General features: G+C 45.6%; 1 protein-coding gene across 1 annotated transcript in view; it reads left to right on the plus strand.

Annotated features, from left to right (window-relative positions):
• COL4A6 (collagen type IV alpha 6 chain) overlaps positions 1–20,934 on the plus strand; it is a 293,859-nt gene that overhangs the window by 255,121 nt on the left and 17,804 nt on the right. Inside the window, 17 exon segments of the mRNA XM_033201864.1 lie at positions 189–258; positions 1,302–1,409; positions 2,365–2,505; positions 3,401–3,505; positions 5,226–5,386; positions 5,859–6,038; positions 6,607–6,790; positions 12,933–13,004; positions 13,279–13,332; positions 13,335–13,385; positions 14,453–14,674; positions 15,046–15,207; positions 16,869–17,039; positions 18,078–18,149; positions 18,152–18,220; positions 18,574–18,699; positions 19,170–19,351. Of these exon segments, the coding sequence (XP_033057755.1) occupies positions 189–258; positions 1,302–1,409; positions 2,365–2,505; positions 3,401–3,505; positions 5,226–5,386; positions 5,859–6,038; positions 6,607–6,790; positions 12,933–13,004; positions 13,279–13,332; positions 13,335–13,385; positions 14,453–14,674; positions 15,046–15,207; positions 16,869–17,039; positions 18,078–18,149; positions 18,152–18,220; positions 18,574–18,699; positions 19,170–19,351 (2,130 nt within the window).

Here is a 20,934-nt window from a genome sequence, read left to right on the forward strand (position 1 = left end):
TGCTTTGTGTCATCTTCATCTTAAATTTATGGGACTTTGAAATTAACCTATGGACTAGTTGACCCTGAAAATCCAGGGTTGTAGAAGGAAGAACCTTTCATTTTCCTAGAGATGGGCTTTAATGGCACATAGATCTTGGGTAATAAGGACATGGAAACATTTGTGTTTAATGTACTTAATCTTTGCAGGGTGAAAAGGGTGACATTGGCCTGCCAGGCCCAGATGTTTTCATCGATATAGATGGTGCTGTGATCTCAGGTGCAACTTCTCATTAATTTGAGTAGAAAATAAAGACAGGAAGTTAAATCCTCTATCCCCTGTAATTATTAAAGGATACTTAGTTACTCGATTGTTGCTAAACTTGACACACCCAAGAGCCCCTCATGGCTCCTGAACTTGGGTAATAAAGCTAACTCCAATCTCTTGGGCAGAGAAGCCAAGCCCAGCACTCTGTTTTTGTGTTGAGTCCACTAAGCCTAGGATTTGGGTCTGCCTGGGCCTGAATTTGGTGAAAATTGTTCTCCTGGCGATGCTTTGGGAAGGATGGATAACCACCCCCTCGCTGGGCTGACTTCAGTTTGATACTGTGGAATACTCAGGGCCTCATGTAGGTGATTCCATGCATGCTTGAGCTTGACAATTTCATAGGAAGTGGAAAAGTACCTTTGGTTAGGGGAGCAAGTGGCTGAGAGCCCTCAAGAGTGTGATGCTTAGAAAGTCTGTCTTCATCTCTCCTTGTCCTAGTTATTGTGTGTGCCCAACTCTTCCCTTTACCTTCTCCAAATATTGAGATGCCCAGTAGCTCCAGCTACTTCTTGTTTGACCAAAGGCTTCTACTGTAGTGACTCTTCCATGGGTCTTCCCACTTATCCCTCTCCTCTCATCCTCTAAGGCCCATGCCCAGTTTGGTATTAATATTTGACAGTGGCTTCCTGTGTGCCACTCACAGGAAACATATATGTGTAACATAAATAGTGGACTTCAACATCTTAATCCAAATGGTAGACATTTTAGGCATTACAGCGGATTAGTGGTAGAAGAAGAAGAAGTACTTACCAGAGCTTACCATGAAAGGCAGGCCGTGGCCAGACCAATTCTTAATACACTAATGTTGGCTCCAGAAGGCCCCTTGGCTCCAGAAGACCAATTATCATGTGAGGCCATTAGCATGAGAGACTTGGGAAGGGCAAGAAAGGCACTTCTAATGCCAGGACAGCTCCCTGCACCTCTTCTTGGGCATTTTGTAGCATCTGTGGGCCTCCTCTGCCTTTATTTACTGCTGTCTTTCATTACGATGCCAGGTAATCCTGGAGACCCTGGTGTACCTGGCCTCTCAGGCCTTAAAGGAGATGAAGGCATCCAGGGCCTGCGTGGCCCATCTGGTGTCCCTGGCTCACCAGCATTATCAGGTAAAAACAAAAACAAAAAACAAAAAACTAACCCATCTCCTGTGCAGATCAGTCCTCTATACACTGTGGTTCCTAGCATTCCCTTCTGTACCTCTGGGTTGGGGCACACACCTAGCCAAAGTCAAAGAAGAGGTAGACTATAGTCAGTCGTTTCCCGACTGCCAGCCCAAGGCTAACGTATGTGGGGGTAGGGAGGGCCTGGGCGAGCAGCTTTTGTTTTTGGCTTAAATGATGTATCATAGCTGGACAGGCAATCCTAGACGGTCACTGAGGTTTGCAGCAACAAGAGGGTTCCTGGGTTGAGTTGCTGGAGCTTTGTCACCTTCCTGTGGATGTGCCATCCCAGGTGATGCTTGCCAAGAGGGGCTAGCAAAAGCCCAGATGAAGATTGGTACCCAGAACCTTGCTGTAGGATTCGGCCAGGTACTGAATGGTCCCAGGATCCTGTGGGTAACACTCTTGAACTAATCACATCCATATGTCATTCTATAGTGACATGTGGAAAAAGGCATGCCAGAGTCTGGGATGCAGTGATGCCCCAGATATAAAGCTCACCTTTTACTTTTAAAGTCACCAGTTTCTAAATTCCTTGGAGATGGGCTGCTGTGAGGATACCTATGGTTTTAAAGCAGTCACCGGGAAATGGTACAGCTGGCCCCAGCACCAAGTTGGGAAAAAATCAAGAAGTAAAAGGCTAGAGGCCCGGATTTTCCTCTCAGGTTTGGCACTGAGAAATGCTGGGCCCCTGATCATGTTTCCTCTCTTCTTTGGGTCTCAGTTTCCCAAGAGATTAGGCTAATGGATCCCTAAGGATCCTTCTAACTCTGATGCAAGAGAAGGGCAAATGCTTCCCTAAATTCTTCCTTGGATTTGTTTCCAACATATGCCACAGATAGGAATACTCCGGAGAGTGGGGTGATATAATGAGCATTTGTGTGTGGGCTTATTTTTCCAGGTGTCCCAGGAGCCCTAGGGCCTCAGGGATTTCCAGGGCTGAAGGGGGACCAAGGAAACCCAGGCCGTACCACAATTGGAGCACCTGGCCTCCCTGGCAGAGATGGTTTGCCAGGCCCACCAGGTCCACCAGGCCCACCTAGTAAGTTATTCATTTCTCTTTTTGGTCTCAAGACTCAGATGTAATCCAGACTGCAGAACAGTCATGATTTTTGAGGGAGCATCTCACAGGTGAAACAGCTAAGCCAGGATACATGATAATTGCAGAGGGGCAGCCATGAAGGCCCCATCGTCTCTGAGTCAGATCCCTGCCTCTACCAGTTATTGATAACAGCAGAGTGTTCTCCGTCAAGGAACAAGCAAACTAGGGCCTAATGTCTTCCAAGTTTTGTACCCATTCCCACTCCATCTTTCACTGTTCTCAGCCTTTAAGTCTGTTTTTTCAGCTCCTAAAGAAGCAGCATTGGTTATTTTGAACTTGCCCTGGTCCACAAGGCTCCAATGGGGTGGGCTGAGAGACTGAGAAAAAAAGAAGCCAAGCCTGGACCCTTGAGGTGGCTGCTAAAAGCCTACACAGGGCTTGTCCTTCTTAGATCTCCTACTTGAGTGTGAGATTCTAGATTCCGAGAGAAAAGCTGGAAATGCTGCCCAGAATGTTTCTTTGTACCTTAAAGCCCATATCCACTGCAGCTTGCACCTCTTTCCTCTTTTGTCCTAAGGGAGGTTTCTGGGGTAGACATTGGTACTGCTGAGTTTTAGAAGCTACCTTGTTCATTCCTCTAACCCCACTGTCTAGTACAGTGCCTGGAACATAATGGACATTCCATAAATATTAGTAGAGTGAATTGAGCCAACAGAGGTCCTGTTGACTCCTTGCTGCAGATTTGGGGTCCCGGTCTTAAATTTTATTTTTTTGTCTCTGCTCTGGTTGTTGAGCCTCAAGGACTTGGGCCTCGGTGATTGAGCTGCTGTGGTGAGTCAGGGAAGTCATCAGGCTTATACAAGTTGCTAATCCTTTATCTTTTTTTTACCCAAAGGTCCAGAATTTGAGACCAAAACTCTACACAACAAAGAGCCAGGGTTCCCTGGTCTCCGAGGAGAACAAGGTCCAAAAGGAAACCCAGGCCTCAAAGGAATAAAAGGTGATTTTGCCCGCTTGAGTTTCTTGGTCCTCCAAACTCCTTAGAGAAGGCTTTATGGGGAATGAGAAAACCAACAGCGTGGGGAACCTAAACAGAAGCAATTGTGGATCTTGTTTGGGGCTTTGATTATAGGATTGTTAGAAGAGCTATATTTGGGTCTCTAAGACTGAGGCTGGCAATGGAGGTCACACAGGACCAAGCTGTTCGCAGGCTTCTTTTTCTTTCTCCTCTACCTGCAGCCCAGGCTGTTAACCAGTGCATGCTGCTACCCCTCCCAGGTTGCAAGACCAAGGATGTAAGCCACTTATTACCTTCAGCCTTAAGCAAAGTGCTCTGAACAGGTCAAGACTTGGGACTCTGAAAAACCCAACTGGCTCCAGGAAAACAACCCTAGCCCCCACTGGTGTTGGAGAACTGATCAATGACCGCAGCTGCCTTTGGGTCATTTCCCCCTTCTGTCACTTACTGTGAGGGGAAGATGCTCAATAAGTCAATTCATTATGGTTGTGGCCTAGGCCAGGGTGGAGGAAGAAGTGAAACTACTGACTGGAGAGGGGTTTTGGGATGGCCTAGGGTTCAGTTATTCAAGATCTCTAGGAATGAACTGCTTTCCTCAGGCTCAAACAGAGAAGTTCTAACTTACTCCTCTCCTTTCTCATTGCTCTGTCATAAAATGTCATTACCTAAGTATATAGAGGCTGGTTAAGAAATGCCTGAAAGCTTATTCTCTACTATTCAGGTCCCAGGCAAACTATTTGATGGAAAAGGGCCTTAAATTAACTTAGATGTTAATTTTGGCCCTTACCTAACTCACTACAAAGCTGGTGTATTTCTTGATACCATTCACAGTCCTAAAAGAGGGACATTTCTGATGCTTCCCATTCTGTATTTCCATGAAGCTGAAAGATTTTCTCTAAGTATGGAATAGTGATAGGGATTCTCAAACTTCATTACACATGAGAATCACCCAGGGGAGGTTATTAAATATTAGATTATTTGGTCTGGCCTCCTGAGACTGAGCGATTAGGACTGAGATAGGGCCCAGCAAGCTGCCTTATAAGCAACCATCACAGGTGACTGATGTAGGATCACACTCAAGAAATACTAATCTGAAGAACAGACTATTCTCTTAGAGTTTTAGGAATCATCAGTTTTCTAAAAGTAAGAAGGGGCCCTTCAGAATCTTAGGAAACTCAGAGTCACCGATGTTGGCACCAATTCTCATTTTCCAGACAATAAGCACGGAAGATATAGGGAGTTGGACCATAGTGCTAGTGACTCCTTGATACCTCTTCAAAGGTGCTTTGTTGAAATCCCTCTCATTATTTATTTGGCATTTGTCTCAACGTGTACAAAAATATGTACACATTTGTGTCATGTGTACAAAAGTCAGGTGAAAAGACATTTTGGTAAAAAAAAATCTTTGAGCGGCTTGAATTCCAGACTCTCAGCTGGTTAGTATAGGTCAGTGGTTCTCAACTACGGCTATACTTTAAACTTACTGATGGCTGAGCCTCATCCCTGACTAACAAAATCTGAACCACTAACACAGGCATACTCTGCTGGAGAGTAAACCAAGTTCATTTGAGTGTGTTCTCTGCAAGCCTTCAGATTGCCTCCATGGAGTTGTTCAAGTCACAAATAACCACTATCAATTCTTCATTCTTCTTAGAAAAAAAAAAAATGACCCACTTCGTTCTATGTTGTCTTTTTCTCCCAGGAGACTCAGGTTTCTGTGCTTGTGACGGTGGTGTTCCCAACACTGGACCACCCGGGGAACCAGGCCCACCTGGTCCACGGGGTCTCATAGGCCTTCCAGGCCTTAAAGGAGCCAGAGGAGATCGAGGCTCTGGGGGTGCACAGGGCCCAGCAGGGGCTCCAGTAAGTCTTGCCAAACTTTGACCCTGAGGAAGCAATGGAATCTTTCTAGTGCCCTTCAATCCCCCCAATTACTTTTCTAAAGTGCATACAAGAGAGATGGGATTAAAACAAAGTTTTGGGGTTTTGATCTACAACAGGAAGTCTAACTATAGAGTCTCTTAAAGTCCTTCTGCTTTAACCTGCCTATTTTCCCTTCTCTCTTTCCCCACTTTCTTCCTTCCACGACATTGTTTACATTTGCCTAGCAATGTGCTGGCCCATGAAGATAAAATAGGAATTAAGGTGAGGTTTCCATCTTCAAAGATTTCAAAATTTACAAAAGGTGCAGAAATAAATGGGCAACTGTTATTCAAGATTACAACATAATCAGTGTCTATAACAGTGCCAAGGTTCTGCTCTAAGTCATAATGCTAAGTGCCAGAATTCTATGAAGTCTGCACCTTCTGACTCCTCCCTCTTCTCTCTTTGTCAGGGCTTAGTTGGGTCTCCGGGTCCTTCAGGACCCAAAGGAAAGAAGGGGGAACCAATTCTCAGTACAGTCTCAGGAATGCCAGGGGATCGCGGTGATTCTGGCTCCCAGGGCTTCCCTGGTATAATAGGAAAACCAGGCAACGACGGAGTACCAGGTCTACCAGGTCTGCCAGGACTTCCGGTAAGTTGATCGTTCCTGGGTGATTAGCTCTACAGATCTTTACACCTGACTTTGTCGGGGGGTCTGATGGCCACTGGACCATGAAACAGGGAAGAACAGAGTCTAGAGCACCTTGTCCCGCCTCTGCCACTGAAACTTTTTGCTTTTTGCTTTTCCTTTATGTAAAGTGGGAATCATTTTCTCAGAATGGATCATTGTCTCATTTGATAAATGCTAGTAACACCTGACCATATGACTTAGAAATACTTCAGCTTCTCAGCGACTTTTCTCCTCAAGTAATCTAGCCACTTTCTGTGATCTCTAGGGTTGTTATTATCCTGCTCATTTCTTCCCCTGTTTCCTCACCCCTATCCAGAAACTTTTGCGTTGTTAGATCATCCAGAGGAGACAAGATTCATATCCACTAACTAAAGTCAGAGGAGACTGATTGATAAACTATGATGATGATAGATAATTTTAACAAAACACAAAGCATTGGTCACACTGGCTACCTCTTTCTTGTAGTCAGAGGACTGTCCAGATAAATCTCTGAGTTGAATTTTCATTCTTTTTTTTATGTGTTGTCTAGGGTGATGGTGGGCAGGGCTTCCCAGGTGAAAAGGGGTTACCTGGACTTCCTGGTGAAAAAGGCCATCCTGGTCCACCTGGCCTCCCGGGAATTGGGTTACCAGGACTTCCTGGACCCCGTGGGCTTCCTGGAGATAAAGGCAAGGATGGATTACCGGGACAACAAGGCCCTCCTGGATCTAAGGGTGAGTCATAGAATCAGATGGCTTTGGACTTGGAAATTTGACCCCTTGTAGAGTGGATATGACCCAGGTGCATGAAATGTATCATAAGAAGAGACTTGTCTCACCATAATCAGTACCTTCAACCCCCTGAAGGATTTGCATGTGAAAAAAAGTATTATGATTGTATTGTGGTAAGCTTAGGGGACAGAATAATACAGATTTCCACTCTGCTTAGTGAAGGACTTCCTACCAAGCAGTCTGAAAATGTAACAGAGCTACCGAGGGAGGTTATGAGCTCATAATCCCTGGAAGAGTTCAAGAAGAAGATGGATGACCACTTATTGCAAATGTCATCAAAGCAATGAGTGGGAGATTGGACAAGGTGCCCTCTAAATTGTGTGGTAATATCATCAGCTAGGAAAAACCTTTCCTCAACTCACGGAATCTGAGCTTGGGCAGAAATCTAGTTGCATATAGTCTAATCCCCATTTTATCCCTTAACTCCTTCCTCTTTATATAACTTCTTTTTCTACTTGAATTTTAGGAATTATGTATAACAGTCCTGCTTATAGTTTATGAAGGTGCTATGCTAATAACTAGTCTTCAATACAGCCAGAACAGCTGTTCATCCCAACTTCTGGGTTTCCACAACTTCTATGCTTCCATTAGTGACACCACACTTACAATAATCTGAAGTTTAAAATTTTGAGAGTATCTCTTATTTCCTTTGCAATTCCTCTTATATTCTTTCCTTCTCTTCTTGCTACTGAACTCTCATTATCTCATGCCTAGGTTTTCAAATACCTATAGGCTTGTTGGAATAAGTGGGTGGTTGGATGGATGGATGGATGGATGGATGGATGGATGGATAAGTGAGTGAATGACAACAACTTCCTAAGTAGTTTTTACATTCAATTCTATTATGAACACTGCAGCCAATCTGTAAAGTGCCAATATCATCATGTAACTCCCCTAGTTCAAAGCCACATATGGTACCAATTGAATAGAGATCATATAATGTCCAAACTCCTCAACCTCGAATTCAGAAGTCTCCAAACATGGATACAACCAACCTTTTTAACCTTATATAATGCCCTTAATTGAAACAAAAAAACTAAGATACCAGTCTTATTCACTGTACCCAAACACAATGTGTTCACTTCCAGCCTCAAGATTTTGCCATGTTGCCTTTTTCTGGAGTGCTCTTCCTCTTTGTGTAGTCATATCATATGCCTCTTTCAGGGTTCAAGATAAACTCCACTTCTTCCATTAAGCTTTCCCTTGGCCTCCACAGTATGTCATTGCTACTTAAATTATATATCTCCTTCCATTAATGCGTTTACTTTCCCCAACTGCATTGTAAGTCTCTTGATACTAGGAATGGTAATACTTCTTAGAGTCTCTTTACATGCCTAGCATAGTGCAGTGTTCCATAGGAGACTGATATTTATTTGCAGAAGAAAGAGCCTTCCCAATAATGAAGGGGCTATTTCTTAAACATATTTCTCCTGTTTCCACCTTATCATCTTGAAGAATTACAATAAAAGAAGACAGGATACCAGGTCTTGCAAATTTTTATTTATTTCAAAATCTATTTTTGTGATTCGGTGTAATAAGGTTGATGGTACAGGTTAAAACTTGATAATTCAAGATTCTTAAAACCGAGTCAATATTTCATTTAACAAATTAATTATTGTGAAGGTTGTAAGGACGTTTTCCTTTTTTTTTTTTTTTTTGATGAAGTGTCACTCTCACCCAGGCTGGAGTGCAGTGGCATGATCTCGGCTCACTGCAACCTCTGCCTCCTGGGTTCAAGCGATTCTCCTGCCTCAGCCTCCTGAGTAGCTGGGATTACAGGCACCCTCTACCACACCTGGGTAATTTTTGTATTTTTAGTAAAGACACGCTTTCACCATGTTGGCCAGGCTGGTCTCAAACTCCTGACCTCAAGTGATCCATGTGCCTCAGCCTCCCAAAATGCTGGGATTACAGATGTGAACCTCTGCTCCTGGCCATAAGGATTTATCACATAAAATCATTCTGCCTGTTGGAAGTCCTAGTGTTAGCTATAGCTTTGCTTCTAGCTCTGTTCCCAGAGACATTACTCATGGTCATTCTACTGCTCCTCCCCTAATTGGGTCTTCACTGTAGATTAAACCATTTTGCAAGCAACAAGGTTTTAAACTGAGTTATAATAACATGACACTTATAAACTTACACACTTCCAAGTCTTTGGCTATTATCAACATTTTAACTATTTGAGAACCTGCTGAGTGAACAGAAGGAAGCTTGCAGGACAATTTGTATCCCAAATATCACTAGTCCCTGGACACAGAAAGTTCTTAGGAATATGACATGGTAAGCTATAGCCTGGGAGATGCCTTCTGCAGAAAATGTTTGTCTTATTCCATTTTCTGTTGCTACAACAGGATATCTGAGACTGGGTAATTTACAAAGAAAAGAGGTTTATATAGCTCATGATTCTGAAGGCTAGGAAGTCCAAGATTGGGCAGCCCATCAGTTGAGGGCCTTGTGCTTCTTCAGCTCATTGTGGAAAGCAGAAGAGCACATGCAAAAGAGTCCAAACACTAAAAGCAACCTTGCTTTATAACAGCCTGCTCCTGTGGGAACGAATCCATTCCCTTGAGAAATAACCCAGTCTCCCGAGAAAGAGATTAACCCATCCTAACAACCTAATTACCTCTCAGAAGCACCACCTCCCAACACAGCCATTCTGGAAACCAAGTCTCAACATGAGTTTTGGTGGAGACAAATCATATTCAAACCATAACCATGTCCTTCTTGCAGTACAAAAAGTTTCAAGAAATTACTTTAATAAAGAGCATTAGCTTTCTTTTTCTATGACAACCAAATATAATTCTTCAAACCTACCTTTTTTTCTGCACAGTTTTAAAAACAAATAACCTGTGGTCCCCAAACATTTGCATTGTAGCCATTTCTGTTGCTAGAAAAAAATTAAGATGCTATTCCTGAATGTGCTCACTCCAATCAATGGTAGCCCAGACTAGGACAGCTGCATTGCCAGGAAAGAGGATGTAATCATCAGAAGCCTTTCAGCCTACTAGTGTGAATTATTAAAAACTTTGGGCAAGCAGACAACTGGCTGTTTCCAAAGAGGCTCTGTTCCAGATGCTTATAGTAATCAATCACCCTGGTTATTACTGAACTGTGGTGACTGTGTGCTTGATCTCATGTGGGTACCAGTGCTCTCCACTCAGTTCAGACAGGGGATTTTGTTGGTGGGCATATCTGGGCTGCTGAGAAGACTTCCCTTGGGCCTCAAGGAACTTCTGTCCCAGTTTAATTTTCTTCTTCACTTGATTGCTCTAGGTGACCGCTGCTGCAGAGAGAAGGTTGGTAAAGGAGACTTAGACACAGAGAGAGGTGAGAGCTAGCTAGGTCTACAAGCTCTCAGACACTGGTCTTAGCCAAACATCCCTTTTTTGTTTACCTTTGTCTCAGATAGTCACGATGGCCTGAGCACCACACTGGATGCCCTGTTTGGGGAGCAGAGAGTCTAAGGCTGGGATGCAAAGGCTGACACCAACACTGCTTCAGAGGCTCCTTAGCACATACCTCTTACAACAGGCAGTACGGGATTGAGTGGGCACGCAGTCTCTGAGAGGGGCTGACTTCCCTCACCATGCATGTCGATGGCTTGGCTGACCTCTATCTTAAGCAAATTCATTTTCCGAACTTTACTGGGGCCATAATCTGCCTTGAGAGATACCTGAAAGGATTCACACATGTCTGAACTTTACTCATTGGGCCCAGAACAAATTGAGATGTTAGAATCTTGGGAACCAGAGACTCTTTTTATTCTGAAAATGGATTTGGGCATTAATGGGAAAAATTGTGAATAATTAGCTCATTTGTTGGAATTACTAAACAGAACATGGGTAGAGGCAGATTTCTGCTTTGTTGAGAAGGCTCTGAATTCAGGAATGTAAAGTAGAAGACAGTATAAAGGAAAAGAGCCAGATACCAGTATGACTTGAAGTCCTTCCGTCTCACCATTTTGAACCTCTGCTTACAATACACAAGTGTGGTGTGGCACACAGGTGTGAGACAAAATTATTGAGAGAAATATGCCATTGATTTCCTCTGGTTTCTAACCATCTTTCCTTTGACCATTATTTTTCTCATCCTGGAACCTTTCCAGATGCCTGTCCTCAGCTTCATCTTCTAAAGGCTTTGTTTTTATCTTGCTGTCACAGATGAAAAGAAGCAATTAAATCAGTCTGATAAATTAAAGATGAATGGCTTAATATTTGGACCCAGCCCAGGGATATTTTTATTTTACGAAGTTTGTTTCCTAAGACATAAAACAATGGAACTGTAATGTTAGAGTTTGACACATTAGAGCCAATGGGCTATTGAGATTGTTGAGGGCAGGAGAGTCTTTTGCAGGATCCCTCTCATGATACACCCTCTGGAGGAAATTCTTCAGCCTAACTCAAAGAGCCCAGGCCTGAGCTAAGCACAAGGTTGAAAACCCCCTCCCAGTGAAGCATCTCACCACAAAGTGCTGGCCTGTAGAGCATATTTCCATAGTAGGGAAATAACTATCAGAAATAGCTCTGTCATCTTGATGTCTGGTGGGATGGAGGTGGGTTTGACCACCTACGGAGGAGGATCCAGGCCTATAGCCTTCTGTTCACCTCTGGAAATATGACTATAGAAACCTGAAGTCTGGAAGGCAGAAAGTGCTGCCCAGACAAGCAGTGTCACTAACTTGGTGATGGCCTTGCAGGAGCTCTACTGAGTACTCATTCTTACGTAAGATAATAGTTCAAGATAATAAGAACTATTATTAATTGAGCATGTACCAGAGTGCTAGACACTGTGCTAAGTGCTAGTAGCACAGTTTCATGTAATCCTCACAAACACTATATGAGAAAAGTAGAAGTAGTTCCCATTTTGCCATGAGGCTCAGAGAGGTTTAAGTATCTTGTTCACGCAGCTGGTTAGCAGCAGAACTAGGACACCAGCTAAGGTCTGTGGCTTCAGAGTCCAACTTGTTAACCAATACATTATACTGTTCAATTCCCAATCTTGATTTAGGAAAATAGAAGTGGGATCAGGGGAGGAATGCCAGTGAGTTCAGTAAGCAGTTTGAATCATAAGCTGTGTACATATTTTTCAGAAATGTAATTTGTGATTTAAATACAGGCAAAAGCTATAGATGTGTATTAAAACTGTTGGCTCTATAGTGTAAAGCAGACCTTGGGGGATTGTTTTAATGAATAGGCAAGACTTATGTAATTAGCATATCAATTGTTTGTAAATGGCACTTGAGGGAGCCCACAAACAATTTGTTCACCAGTATTTTATTAAACCTCCCCTCTGTGATCTTATAGACTCTTTTTATTTGCATTATGAATGGGCAAGGGAGAATTTGCTAGGGGAAGGGCTATGCATGCCAATTTTGACATCTTGAATATTGAAATTGCTACGTTTTCTCTTCGAGTAGCAGAGTTGACAGTTTCAAATAAGGAGCTGAGGAAGGGGTCACCACTTGCCTGTCACGGACAAGAAAGCGGCCTTAAGTGTTTGCATAGTACAGACATACCGGTACATTTGACCAAGGACAATCAATAGGTTTCAGTAGATCCCAAATGAAGTGCATCAAAAGAACCCAGTGGTTTGGGGAAAACCTCATTCCAAGGAAATGGTAAACATGAGAACTTGAGGGATCTTGGTTTCAAACCCTCCAATCTAGTCATATAAGCATAATGCACCCTTAGGACTAATCCCCAACACCCATCCTAGGGAGAGGCTCTATCTGTGGCAGGGTGAGTAGGCAATTGCTGTTTGCTGCTGTTCCTGCACAGGCAATCTCCAAGAAACCTTGTTAGGCAACATCTGCTGCATAGGTGACTGTTTGCCCACTGGGCCTCAGTGGTTCGGTAAGTGATATCCTAGCATTTGGACACTAGGAGCATTCTCATCTGTAAGCAATTGTACTGGGTGTAACTCCTCAGAGCTAATGATGCCAAGGTTTTCCTACGTGGGCTCCCAGCTGCTGAGTGGGAAGAACTTGGCTGTCCCATTAAATGGAATAGAAGTAAAGGAGCGTACTAGGGAGAAATCTTCCCTGACTCAGTGGGTTCACTGAATGCATACATGTTACCATTTACAGGAATCACCCTGCCCTGTATTATTCCGGGGTCATATGGTCCATCAGGATTTCCAGGCACTCCCGGATTCCCAGGTATGGAATGAGGCCAGAGAAAGCCACTAAACACTCTTGTAAGGGCCATGAGGCAAAGGAAGCAGAGGATAGCCCAGTAGTATTTGGGGCTCCACATTCCTCCTGAGGGCAGCCTTGAGGACTGAGGAAACAGGATGGCTGCTGGAGAGGGCGGTGTGGGGAGGTGAGACGAGGAGAGGCTCTCCAAGTTACTGGGATTCGTGACTGAATATCACAAATCATACCCAGCACCCTGACTTTCCTTTCCCCTCACTGCTTACATTTGGGTTTTCAGGCCCTAAAGGGTCCCGAGGCCTCCCTGGGACCCCAGGCCAGCCTGGATCAAGTGGAATAAAGGAAAGCCAGGGAGTCCAGGATTGGTTCATCTTCCTGAATTACCAGGTAAGAAAAGGAGTGTCTCCTCACCTGCTTCTTTGTGTGTGTGTGTGTGTGTGTGTGTGTGTGTATTTGGGTTGTGGTAGCCCTCTGCCAATTACAGGAAGTCAAGTTTGTTCTCTGGTATAGGCAGGATGGTTTAATTTTATACCCAGGCAAGACACAGCACACAGCCATAGAATGACAGCATATTAGAGCAATAAGGACCATTCAAAATCAGCCGGGGCAACCGCTTAACTTTCAGATGAGTAAACTGAGGCCCAGATGGGAAATGACTTGTCTGAGATCACTAAACCACTAATGACAGAGGTGTAACTCTGCCAGGTTGTCTGCCAGTTCTATGAGTTTCCTGGATCAACTCCTTAAGGGTCAGTGAAAGAGATTGAGATCAGTCAGAGGGAAGCTGTCCATTTCTATCCCTTTTCTCACACTCTCTTGTTCCAACTTGAGCTTCATGATTCTTCACTGTACCAGTGGTCCTCAAACTGTACTCCATGGGCCAGCATTAGAATCACCTGGGAACTTGATAGAAATGCAAATTATCCGCCTCTCCACAGGTTCTGCTGATCATAACCTCTGGGGATGGGCCTGGTAATCTGTGTGTTATTCCAGATGATTGTGATGCTCGTTCCGGTTTGAGAACCGCAACTGCTCTAGGGCTCTGGGCTCATCTTGGACCATGTGCTCCAGGGTCCCCTCCACTACCCTCTCCCCACCCAAGAAGAGGGAGGCATGTCAGCAGAAGCTGGAGAACTCCAGAAGAGGTTGAGCTTTTCTCAGGATGCTATGGGGTGGCGCGTGTTCTTCGACAACTATAGGACCCTCAGGAACAGGTTGTGGACCTCTACCCACAGCCCCACCTCCCAGAACTAGAACCTCCTCCAGGTCGCAGGGCCCAGTCCCTGCCTCTGCACAAGGCCTCGCAGGAACAGAGACTCCTGACCTTCAAGAGAAGTGACATATATTATTAATATGTTAACTTTCATATTAGAAAAATCTGTCTCAGAGATCTGTACCCAGACAAATTGCTTCTCAACAGCCATGGTCTTTTATGTTCATCTTTTTACATTTAGGATTTCCTGGACCTCGTGGGGAGAGGGGCTTGCCTGGGTTTCCTGGGCTCCCTGGAAAAGATGGCTTGCCTGGGACGATGGGCAGTCCAGGTTTACCTGGTTCCAAGGGAGCCACTGGTGATATCTTTGGTGCTGAAAATGGTGCTCCGGGGGAACAAGGCCTACAAGGATTAACAGGGGACAAAGGACTTCTTGGAGACTCTGGCCTTCCAGGACTCAAGGGTGACTCTTTTTGCCCCAATTATTGAACAATCTACAGAAAGCCTTATATTAATTTGTATACTTCCATGAATACTTGCATGAATCTGGGGTGATGGTTTAATTAAGGGGTTAAAATGAAATATTTTGTTCTGTCCCTTCCTTTTGTGAAATTTTCCTTAAATGGCCTGAGCCAACTTTACTGTCTTAGTAATTCCAAAAGTGACCATAACTAATAGTCAAATTTCTTGCAAAGACTGGCTTACCGCTGGAAATAGCAACAAGGCTGGAGCTGAGAAGACAGTGGCACCTGGGATGTGTCCTGGAAGTTGGTTTGCTGACCCACTCACTGCTATCTCTCCAAGTTGTGATCACTTGCCCTTCTCTTTTATCAGGTGTGCACGGGAAGCCTGGCTTGCTAGGCCCCAAAGGTGAGCGGGGCAGCCCTGGAACACCAGGACAGGTGGGACAGCCAGGCACCCCAGGATCTAGTGGTCCGTATGGCATCAAGGGCAAATCTGGGCTCCCAGGAGCGCCAGGCTTCCCAGGCACCTCAGGTAGGTCCTTCAGAGGAGGAGTCCCACCTTGACAGACTTCAGCTAGGCCCTGGGCCCAGATGCGCTGGAGGGGGGCAATAGCAGTAGTGGGACATGGTCAGAATTTAGAATGAGACTTGACTTTCCTAAGCTCTCAAGTTTCAAATCTCAAGTCACCCTTCTAGTACCAAGCAGAACAGATTGCTGCAGGTTAGCTTCCAAACTATTGCCACAAATCTTTCCCCTCCCCCAGCCTCCTCCATGGCCTCATGCCCAGTTTTCAGGTTTCAACTCTCCCAGCCTCCCCAGTTAGAGAAGCCACCCTCATCGTTGAGGGAGTCTAGTCCATCTCCACTGCCTTCACTGGGGCTGTGAGCAGCCTGCTTTTGGTTGGGGAGAAACTCGAGCAGTGTGACCACACCAGCAGCCTGCCTCTCAGGCGAGTGTGTCTCCAAGGACCCCCAGCCAAGCGTCTTTTACTCAGCAGTGGGGCCTGACACTTCCTGCTTCCAGACTTGTGTTTACAGCTTTGCCTTTTTCTTGCACTACCCTCCACAACCTGCTTCGGTGACTGCACCATTCCCAGCCGCCCCTTACTCCTGGCCTAGTGACTGAAGTTGAGTTATTTGCAGAGCCGTTAATGTCCTTTTTATTCCCTTTGTCTCTCTGTGTTTCTGAGATCTTCACATAGGCTGCCTCAGTGAGAAAACACAGCACACAAGCTCACAGACTAACACCCCCACTGGCTCTGCCACTCAGGAATGTATCTGATTATACACTATAACAGGGCCTTGCTTACAAGGCCAGGGATCCCCGAGCTCCTGCTGTGGGGTTGGCTTCCATTGAATTTTTCCCTTGTTGTGGAGTCCCCTTCACAGCCTCCCATTTGAATCCTGGGGCTTGCAGCTACTTGATGCTTTTCAATCCATAGAAAGCCAAGTCAGCCATTCATTTGGGTCCTTGGGGACCCAAATACCTCTGTCGTCATTGATTTAATCCTTTCGTTTTTTAATTTCCTTGCTTTGTACCTGAACATTCCACTTTGGCAGCAGCTCAGGAGGTTAATCCCATTGACCAACTTTAAAGCGTGGTGAAAGACGTCTCAGAATACCTAGGAGACCAAATGGGCCTTGTGGGTTTCTACAGTACTTGGCACTAGGGGGTCTTTCAACCTTAATGCCAAGGAACTGGCTGACTTAACTGATTGCTTGAGGGATTAAAAGGGCAGCCCTGTATCCAAGGCTCCCTGGGAGGCTGAAACAACAGCTCAGCTTTAACCTCTACTTCACCGATTGGCTCAGGAAACAGCCATTGTAGTGTGATTCAGACTGGAAGTACCAGGAAACTGGAGCCTACTTGCCACCCTGGCTTCCTAGAGCTCCATTCAGGGGCTAAAGTGTAAACCACATTCACAAAGGGACAAAAAGGGGTTTGCTGTCCCTGCCAGCTACCGTGCCATGCTGGAAGTAATAGCCATTGCTGTGGCACTCTGGGTAGTAGATGCTAATACTTCAGCCAACTGAGAACTCTGCCTGTTAGCAGTTTGCATGTGCTGTTGTTAAAGGGCCATTTACAAAACCTAACAAACCAAACCAATCAGAAGCTATGATATAGGCAGTGGCCCAGATCTGGCCAGAGCCTCACTTGACAGCTGTCCTGTGTTCTCTCCTGTGCTGATTCAGGGCATCCTGGAAAGAAAGGAACAAGAGGCGAGAAAGGCCCTCCTGGATCAATTGTAAAGAAAGGGCTGCCAGGGCTAAAAGGCCTTCCTGGAAATCCAGGCCTAATAGGGCTGAAAGGAAGCCCAGGCTCTCCAGGGGTCGCTGGGTTGCCAGCCCTCTCTGGACCCAAGGGTAAGTGAAGTGATCAGTGAAGCTAAAAAGGAGCATTTCAGCTGCCCAGCTTGCTCCTTCCTCTCTGCCTAGGAATGGGAAATGGGGAGGGAGTTGGACAGGGCTTTTTGTGTCAAGATAGTTGGACAAGGCTAGTGCTAAAGGGGGACCTCTGGTCAAGGTGAGTCACTCTCACTGCCTGCTGGGTGGAACACTAGACTGAGTATTATGGTCAGCAAAGCCCTGGGCAGTACCAGCCACACTGGGTTTACTCATTTGCATAGGCCTACCATGGAGGCTGATAGCATGGAGGCTATCAAGGTTGATACCTTGATAGCCATTGGTAGTTGTAAAGGTGGTATCTCCATTTAAAACCAGAGAAAGTGAGTGGTTTAAGGTCACACAACTGGTTAGCAGCAGAACCAGGCTAAAACTCATCTCCTTGCCTCCTGGCCCTAGGCTTTTTTTTTTTTTTTTTTTTCTGTGTCACACATGAGCTATAACTTGGTGAATCATAAGAGAGGGGCCCACTTTTTTTTTTTTTGACAGAGTTTTGCTCTTTCGAGTGAAGTGGCATGATCTTGACTCACTGCAACCTCTGCCCCCCAGGTTCAAGCGATTCTCCTGCCTCAGCCTCCCAAGTAGCTGGGATTATAGGTGCCTGCTACCATGCCCAGCTAGTTTTTGTGTTTTTAGTAGAGATGGGGTTTTGCCACGTTGGCCAGGCTGGTCTCGAACTCCTGACCACAGGTGATCCACCCGCCTTGGCCTCCCAAAGTGCTAGGATTACAGTGTGAGCCACCGTGCCCAGCTAAGAGGGGCCCACTTCTTTCCTTTGTATTGTGTAGTGCCATGTCCTTATTCAGGAAGGTAGTATAATATGTAATAAATAAGAGTTTGGTAATGACTAAGACTTTGGAATTAGAGAAACCTGGGTTTGAATTCCTTCTTTGCAACTTCCTTGCTGTGTGACTTTGGGCAAGTTACTCAACCTCTCTGAGCCTCCATTTCCTTGTATGCAAAATGGGAGTAATAATAAAAGTTCCTGTTTTTCAACAGGAGAAAAGGGGTCTGTTGGATTCATAGGTTTTCCAGGAATACCAGGTCTGCCTGGTATCCCTGGAACAAGAGGATTAAAGGAATTCCAGGATCAACCGGAAAAATGGGACCATCTGGACACGCTGGCACTCCTGGTGAAAAGGGTGAGCTGGGGAATTGAATTCTGGAACTGCTGCCCATGCTTTTCAATATATATATTTTGTTTGTTGACTTGGTCATTCCTGAGGTTTGTACCAAACCTATGTAAGATAATAAAATTTTGGACTTCTGAATTAAGTCATTTTAAACCAAAAGACTTAATCGCCTCTGAGTTCACACTGCATGTTAGAGGCCATGTGTGCCCATTCCCAGAAGACCAGTGGAGGAGGGTTTTGAGGAGAGTCTAAAGTTGCTGATGGATGGCTGTGGTGGTATGGGAAGAAATGATGTGAAAGGTCAGCCTTTGCCTGACCCTGCATCTAAGCTCTCTTTCTCATGCTGATCTCCATCCCTGCAGGAGACAGAGGCAATCTGGGGCCAGTCGGAATACCTAGTCCAAGACGTCCAATGTCAAACCTTTGGCTCAAAGGAGACAAAGGCTCTCAAGGCTCAGCCGGATCCGATGGATTTCCAGGGCCAAGAGGTGCTGGGGCAGGGGATGGATAGGAGAAATGCTCAAGAAAGGCTTCATAACCAAACTGAGCTTCCTTCCTGAGCAAAGGCCCTGAAGTTAAGCCCCCCATCCCCAACCCCAGAGCAGCAGTGTGGCTGGCAGCAAGGAGTCCAAGAAGGCTGCCTTCCCTGGGCCTGAAGGCTGCCTGGACTTTGAGACTGCTATTTGTCATTGCCACACTGTAGAACTGAGGTTTTCAACCACAGGCAGTGGTACCCCTGGAGGAGCCTGAGCACTGTGCTGCTTTCCCAGTGTTGTAGCAGAAGCGACCCTGTCGATGCCCCATAAGAGTGAAAGCATCTCTTCCCATTTCACCTTCACCTTTGAGCTAACTGCTCCCTGAGCCTACACTTGGCCTGTGACCTGGGGCACCTGAATCTTGGTGAGCTGGGTTTTTCTTGCCCAGTATCTTTTTCCAAGTCTTTTTATTTCTTTTACAGGTGACAAAGGAGAGGCTGGTCAACCTGGGCCACCAGGCCTGCCTGGAGCTTCTGGCCTCCCAGGCACTATCAAAGGAGTTAGTGGAAAGCCAGGTCCCCCTGGCTTCATGGGAATCCGGGGCTTACCTGGCCTGAAGGGGTCCTCTGGGATAACAGGTTTCCCAGGAATGCCAGGAGAAAGTGTAAGTGTGACCAGATCTTTGTCTTTATACTAGGAAAGGCCCCCCATCTCAGGGGGATATAACCCCACTGCACACCTCTCTGATCCCAGCTTCCTTCTCAGCCCCTTCTCCCAGGACATCCTCAGACAGAGCTCTCTCCTTGAGTTTGACAGGTCTTCCCACCCTTTCCTGAACATGTCCTCCTCTGTTCTTTTGTCACAGCTCCCTGACATGGCAGAGCCTTCTCCTGCCTTTACAATTATCCAATATCTGCCTGCCCTTCAGTCCCCAGCCCAGGCACCTTCTCCTCCAAGAGTCCCCGAGCTCCCACCGTGCTACCACTCTATGCTTATCACTGCTGACATCAATTCTAATTGCTTCTCTGTGTGTCTGACTTCCTCAATGAGATTGTTAGGGCTTGAGAACAAGAACTACCTTACATGCTTTTTTCTCTGCACCCCACTGCCAGCATTTCATGTTGAGCCTGACACATTGTAAGAATTCGTAAAAACTTCTTGATGTTTTGCTAGAAAGGTCTTTGAAGCTCCACAAGGTGCAACAACTAGTAAAGAATCAGGTCCAGCTTATCTGGGCTCTTACAAGGCAAGGTGGAAGAGGTGGCTTAGCAATGAGACCAACCTGCATTTGAACCTCAGCTCCATTGCTCATTAGCTCTGTGATCTTGTGCACACTGTTTACCTTACCTAAACCTCACTTTCCTCATCTGTAAAAATTGGGAATAATATTTAAATAGCCTTCAGACAGTAGGGAGGGTTAAGTGACATGACACATGTAAAGCTCTTAACATTGTGTCTGGCACACAGTCGGCTCTGCATAAATAGCAGCTTTATCAAAGGGTCTCAGTGAATTGAATCACAGAACACCTGTGCTCCTTGCAGGCAAAGTCCCTGAACTTCAAAAGTGTCAGTCCATCTGGTGGAGAGAACATGGTGCACACACGCGCGCGCGCGCGCACACACACACACACACACACACACACACACACACCTGAAGCAATTGAAAAGAAATAGTTCTAGACTGGGTAGTCCTGACTATTTACATTCTAGGGGGATGAAAACAAAGTGGGAATGCATTCTGGGAGAAGTCCCAGCGTGAACAGAGGCTCAGAATTAGAAGATATGGCGATGTGCCTGATGAAGCCGGGCAAGGAAGCAGCCACAATGGAGGGGTGTCCTGGGTAGTGGTCCAGTGCACACAGTGACCCAGCCCAGTACTCAGCCTCTTACCCAAAGCACTAAGTGACATAAATCTTTACTGGATACTCGGTACATCTCAAAATGAACCAAAACCATAGCAGATATCAAGAAAAGAACTTTGCTGATGGCAGCTGACATGGCCACTTCCCAGACTCAGATAGTGTGTTGGACATTAGCCAGTGAAGGCAGCTTGTCCTCTGAAAATGGTAACATTTGCCCAAATTCAGACTCCAGCACCTGCACACATACCACCTGCTACCTGGTGGCAGAAAGACCTTGTGTTCCTTGTGGAACCTGTGGCAGAGGGCTAACCCTGCACGGTGAAGCAGAACTTCTTCCTATGCATAATGGCTCCAGAGCTTTGGCAAGGACAGTGGTAGCCAACTG

This window comes from Trachypithecus francoisi, unplaced genomic scaffold, assembly GCF_009764315.1.
Source record: "Trachypithecus francoisi isolate TF-2019V2 unplaced genomic scaffold, Tfra_2.0 Lachesis_group6, whole genome shotgun sequence".
Classification (NCBI taxonomy): domain Eukaryota; kingdom Metazoa; phylum Chordata; class Mammalia; order Primates; family Cercopithecidae; genus Trachypithecus; species Trachypithecus francoisi.